This window comes from Hyperolius riggenbachi, chromosome 10 (genome assembly GCF_040937935.1).
Source record: "Hyperolius riggenbachi isolate aHypRig1 chromosome 10, aHypRig1.pri, whole genome shotgun sequence".
Taxonomy (NCBI): domain Eukaryota; kingdom Metazoa; phylum Chordata; class Amphibia; order Anura; family Hyperoliidae; genus Hyperolius; species Hyperolius riggenbachi.
Window position 1 is genome coordinate 242988744 of NC_090655.1, and position 6454 is coordinate 242995197.

Sequence of the window (6454 nt, forward strand, 5' to 3'; positions counted from 1 at the left end):
TGAAAAAAATTTTTTTCCTCTTATTCCTCCTGATCTCCTTAATATATTCTCCAAATTTGAGGCTCTTAGCATTTAAGGGGGCTTTGCTATTAACCCTTAAAGTCGGCGGCTTTTTTATATTATACGGAGCGTTACGGTTTAACGCGAAATTACGGTAGCGTTTAATGCGAAATTACGGCATGAACGAAACGCGAAATTTCGCATTGAAAATTACGCTTACGGTATTTTCAATTACGATTTTAATGGCAATTTCGCTACGCTAATTTCGCATCGTAATCGCAAATTTCGCATGCGTAATTATAGTAATGCGAAATTACGAAAATTTCAGCTCAACTCTACGCTTACGCCATGGGACCTTGTGGTGGTCCAATAGCGGTCGTTTTGGCACTGCAGGAGGTGTCGTGTAAGCTTTGGGACCTGGCGGTGGTCCCTTGGCGGTGGTTTTTGCGCCGCAGGAGGTGTCGTGTAAGCTTTGGGACCTGGCGGTGGTCCCATGGCGGTGGTTTTGGCTCCGCAGAAGGTGTTGCGTAAGCTTTGGGACCTGGCGGTGGTCCCATGGCGGTGGTTTTTGCGCCGCAGGAGGTGTCGTATAAGCTATGGGACCTGGTGGTGGTTCCATGGCAGTGGTTTGGGCGCCGCAGGAGGTGTCACGTAAGCTTTGGGGCCTGGCAGTGGTCCCATGGCGGTGGTTTTGGCATTGCAGGAGGTGTCGCGTAGGCTATGGGACCTATACAAAATGGTTGGGATAGGTGAGATAGATAAGGATCTGGTTTCTAACATAGGATTGATTGGTTTTTGTTAAGACTGTAATTGGTGCTGAAATAATTCAGATTTTCATGCAGAAATCCGTATGGGTGGCTTTTGTAAGCCTATGATTGGTGCAGAAATTCCTATTTTCATGAAGAAATCCTGTTGTTCTCACTTTAAGCTTTTTCTAGGGGCTTCCTTGTGATTGGCGTACAAAAATCCGCATTCCGCCGGAATTACGCATCGTTCCGCGAAATTTTCGCTATAGCGCTATGGCAATTCCGTTCCTATGCGACGGAATGGAACCACCAAATTCCGTCCGGAATCGCGGAAAAATGAATTCCGCGGAACGCGGTGAGCATCCCTAACAAAGAGATGTCTTAGGTCAAACACCAGAGGAACACTTGTTTAATTTCTCATTAATGCAATTATCTAATCATCCAATCACATGGCAGTTGCTTCAATGCATTTAGGGGTGTGGTCCTGGTCAAGACAATCTCCTGAACTCCAAACTGGATGTCAGAATGGGAAAGAAAGGTGATTTAAGCAATGTTGAGCGTGGCATGGTTGTTGGTGCCAGATGGGCTGGTCTGAGTATTTCACAATCCGCTGTTACTGGGATTTTCAAGCACAACCATTTCTAGGGTTTACAAAGAATGGTGTGAAAAGGGAAAAACATCCAGTATGCGGCAGTCCTGTGGGCGAAAATGCCTTGTTGATGCTAGATGTCAGAGGAGAATGGGCCGACTGATTCAAGCTGATAGAAGAGCAACATTGACTGAAATAACCACTCGTTACAACCGAGGTATGCAGCAAAGCATTTGTGAAGCCACAAGCACAACCTTGAGGCGGATGGGCTACAACAGCAGAAGACCCCACCGGGTACCACTCATCTCCACTACAAATATGAAAAAGAGGCTACAATTTGCATGAGCTCACCAAAATTGGACAGTTGAAGACTGGAGAAATGTTGTTTGGTCTGATGAGTTTCGATAGAGTTAGAATTTGGCATAAACAGAATGAGAACACATGGATCCATCATGCCTTGTTACCACTGTGCAGGCTGGTGGTGGTGGTGTAATGGTGTGGGGGATGTAGTGCCAATTGGGCATCGTTTAAATGTCACGGGCTACCTGAGCATTGTTTCTGACCATATCCATCCCTTCATGACCACCATGTACCCATCCACTGATGGCTACTTCCAGCAGGATAATGTGCCCTGTCACAAAGCTCGAATCATTTCAAATTGGTTTCTTGAACAGGACAATGAGTTTACTGTACTAAAATGGCCCCCACAGTCACCAGACCTCAACCCAATAGAGAATCTTTGGGATGTGATGGAACGGGAGCTTCGTGCCCTGGATGTGCATCCCACAAATCTCCATTAACTGCAAGATGCTATCCTATCAATATGGGCCAACATTTCTAAAGAATTCTTTCAGTACCTTGTTGAATCAATGCCAAGTAGAATTAAGGCAGTTCTGAAGGCGAAAGGGGGTCAAACACCGTATTAGTATGGTGTTCCTAATAATCCTTTAGGTGAGTGTATATTTCTCTCTAGTAGGGGGACACGATGTTGGGGAGATCTCGGAGGAACGACTTATGTCACATCCCAGTGACACTGCAGAAGGTAATAGCGTCACACTATGTTCTCCAGGAGGAAACCTCGATATTGGAAACACCCATCAGAGAGGTCACAGTGCAGATAGAAGTACGGCTCCCTCTAATGGTGAGGACTCAGAAATTATTTTATTTTTGCAGACAGGGTCAAAGTGTTTATAATTGCATTAACTATGTGATGTGCATTACATAGATTGCACTAGGCTTGGTCAAATATATGTGCATTCTGTGTACAATTGCATTGTATTGTTTTTTACTGAATAGACTCCAATATGCATCAAAGCAACACAATCCTGAACTAGTACTGTAATTCACTCCACCTTGGGTTTGTATATTTTTAGCCCCACAGTCCATCCAGTTGTAAAGGTAACTGGTCGGTTATGTATTTGGCTCTTGGTTACTTGGTATCAAGAATGACAACAAATTTTGATGGCCCTCCTAGTTTTGTAACATGTTTGTTCAAGGAAACAAAAAGGGGCACCAAGAGCCCAATATAATTAAGTTGTAATATCAAGAAGAAATGACCAGCGTATATGTAATTATACTCACAAACACGGATTATCACAGAAGCAATCACTGTACAGGCAGGTGGGGAGATTGGAACCTGACCCCACTCAAGTTAATAAGTCGTTCTTTGTAGATAGGAAACAAAAGGAGTAACACCCCTCCACCAAGGGTTGAAGTAACAATGTGACAAAGGTTGAAACAGAGGAGCCAAAATCAGGGTAAAATATTTAAAAACCAGTTAAAAAGAAGGTAGTCGTGGACTTTTCTTCCCAGTAAGTAGACACAGAATCTGTGGATTTTTAGTCAACAATAACATTTATTCGAGTACTCCAGTCCACAATGCAATGTGTTGTGCGGGTTCAATCCTGCTTCACCAGGCAATAATTGGTGCAAACCAATGTAGATCTAAACGAAAACCAAGTGTGTCTGTGAGGAGCAGGATATGAGTGCTGCTACAGCCATAATTAACATTATGGCCTATGGAGGGGGTGCTGAAATTACCTGTCTCATCCAGCACTTAATTCTGATCTACATTCCATTCGCGTGATCTGCAGTGACTTCACGTGATAATGATACTTAGCACGTGATATAACATGCAAAGCCTTTACATGCGCTTTTGTACGTGCAAAGCTTTTACATGTGATAACTGAGTTATCACACTTTAGTGAATTGAGCCCATGTTGTTATCTTTAATATCCATTCACCACATCACAGAGCCAGTACAGTTACTTATCTGCAGGTATCTTCTTGTGATGCATCAAGTAGCAGCACCACACACAGAGACAATCAAAGGTTTACATGTCCTGAATGCAGCAAATCCCATACATCTCGAGCAGCTCTTGCTGCACACCAAAGGAGGCACCCACTAAAGTCTCAACTCTCATGTTCAGAGTATGGGAAATGTTTAGTAAAAAGGGAACTCCTCTTGTGCACAACAGAATTCATACCGGAGAGCAATCTTTTTATTGTTCAGTGTGTGGGAAATGTTTTAGGACCAAACAAACAAACGTATTACACATTAGAGAATTACACAGGAGAGCAAGTATGTTTGTATAAAAAATATTAATTTTAGTTACATTCCATGCATATTTACAGAGGGGTCTGTGACTTGCTTAGTGTCACATCACATCTCCACATTCCTGTTACCAAACATTGTCATTAAGAAAAAAAAAATAATGATAATAAAGCCTTTATTTACCCTCCTAGATATTGTGTTGCTAGTAACAGTGAATTGAGGACTATGCCAGTACTCACACAATCTCCAAGTTTGGTGCAGTCACACCAGAGAGAAATCCCCTTTGAAAAAGTCAGACATGTGACTCAGAGATCTGTCCACAGAGTATGGACTGAGAGTCCTCCTCAGTATAGAGCAGTCACCTGACTAAACCCCTCTCCTCCTATTGCTGAGAGAGTTTAGCTCTTTGTTGTCAGCACTGCAGCTACAATTCTGTAGAATTCCCTCTGTTCAAAGTGTAATAAAGAGTTTAATCCTTCTTACTTCTCCCCATAGATACAATGATTATCCCCCTAAGAGAGGTGCATACAAAGTATGGGCCATTGGTGGAGGAGAGGGGTTAGGGGGTTGACAATCATTACTTACCTTTGAGGGGAGTTGCTCCTTAGCCCCCCATCTATATGTGCTCCAGGTCTTGCAGCCAGTATCAAGCTCCTCACCTCCCAAAACTGTCTATGAACCTTTTTCTTTGGGTGAGGTATGTTTTATATATTTTAGTAGATCGCTGCTCACATCCCTTTAAGGTGATAGATTTTTTTTCTGTGACTATAATCTTCTGGGACATAAATGCAACCTTGGGAACTGATGACCACATAAAGCAGTGAGGTGTGCAACATTTTCTCTCCAGCAGGGGGACCCATTGCCAGTAAGACCACAAGGAGACGTTTTATGTCACATACCAGTGCAGAAGATAATGGCGTCACACAATGTTCTACAGGAGGAGATCCTGATACTGTAAACTCCCATCACAGGAGTCACAGCGCAGATAGAGGAGCAGCTCCCTCTAATGGTGAGAAGTCTTATGATAAATCACAAGCTGTCACTCCAGATAACTATCCGCCATACCAAAGAGCTAATACAGCAACAGATCCATATAGTCTGGAGGAATCTTCTAGTGATTCATCAGATAGTGCCACACATAGAGACAATCAGAGATTTCCATGTCCTAAATGCAGCAAATGCTGTAAATCTGGAGCAGCTCTTATTTCACACCAGAAGATGCACACACTAAAGTCTCAACTGCCATGTTCAGAGTGTGGGAAATGTTTTAGGACAAAAAGAAACCTTCTTGTGCATGAGAGAATTCACACAGGAGAGCGCCCCTTTTCCTGTTCAGAGTGTGAGAAATGTTTCAAGCAAAAAGGAGACCTTATTAATCACGTGAGAAGGCACACAGGAGAGCGACCTTTTTCCTGTTCAGAGTGTGAGAAATGTTTCAGTCTAAAAGGAAATCTTATTAAACACAGGAGAATTCACACAGGAGAGCGTCCTTTTTCCTGCTCAGAGTGTGGGAAATATTTCAAAGAAAAAAGGAATCTTCTTGTACACGAGAGAATTCACACAGGAGAGTGCCCTTTTTCCTGCTTAGAGTGTGGGAAATTTTTCAGAGACAAAAGAAACCTTCTTATACATGAGAGAATTCACACGGGAGACCGTCCTTTCTTTTGCTCAGAGTGTGAGAAATGCTTCAGTCAAAAAGTGCACCTTCTTGCACATCAGAAAATTCACACAGGTGAGCGACCTTTTTCCTGTTCAGAGTGCAATTCCCAGTTCAGTGAAAAGCGAAGCCTCCTCAGACACCAGAACATTCATGAAGATTAGCATAATTTTCCTTGTTCAGAGTGCAGGAATTAATTTAACAATAATAATAACAAAAAAAGCCCTTCGTAGATACCAGAAACTTCACGCAGATGAGCACCTTTTTTTATTTTTTCATTTTTTTTTTCAGTTCAGAGTGCAGGAAATATTTAACTAAAAAAGGATTCCTTCTTTGCTACAACCAAAGCCACAATCAGGAGCACCTTGCATTATATCCAGATGGTGGGAAACATTTTGTACACAGAAGCCACCAAAATGACACCACAGAACAAAGAGCCATTGAAATCTTATCAAACTTGATCCCGGTGCCAATCCATGAAAAAGTGATATTTGAGTTATGTGGTGTCTGGTGGGTGGAATCATCTCTCAGTTTTTTATGTCTCTTAGAATTACCTGACACTCCCCCTAGCTCTGTACCCTCCCACTTTGGTCTCTTGAAGCTCCACCTGTTGCAATGTGTAAGTAACAAGGGGACAGAATAAGATGCAACTAGCATCCTGCAGCTTTGACTCAAGCCTAGTACACATCCCTATCCCTTGCCTATGCTTTATCCTTTACTTATATATGAAGTGGTTGATCTGCACTCACCAGCTTCCTGGTCACCGGAGAGCAGTGGAAGACAATGGGCTCTATTCATAAAAAAATCGTGGCAAAAATACTCGTGGAGGGAAAATACTGCATCAGTATTTTAGACTCCTGGGTGGGCATTCATAAAAATGTTGGCAGCTGCAATCGCAGAGCGGAGAT

At 42.7% G+C, this 6454-nt stretch overlaps 1 protein-coding gene across 1 annotated transcript; it reads left to right on the forward strand.

Moving 5' to 3' along the window:
• Positions 1-5107: 5107 nt before the first annotated feature.
• On the forward strand, positions 5108-5710 carry LOC137537020 (gastrula zinc finger protein XlCGF8.2DB-like). Its single transcript, XM_068259176.1, has one exon. The coding sequence runs from the start codon at positions 5108-5110 to the stop codon at positions 5708-5710; it is 603 nt and encodes a 200-aa protein (XP_068115277.1).
• Positions 5711-6454: the final 744 nt, after the last annotated feature.

Excerpts from the sequence above, each read along its gene's own strand:
- LOC137537020 (XM_068259176.1), top strand. The coding sequence starts at position 5,108 with ATGCACACACTAAAGTCTCAACTGCCATGTTCAGAGTGTGGGAAATGT.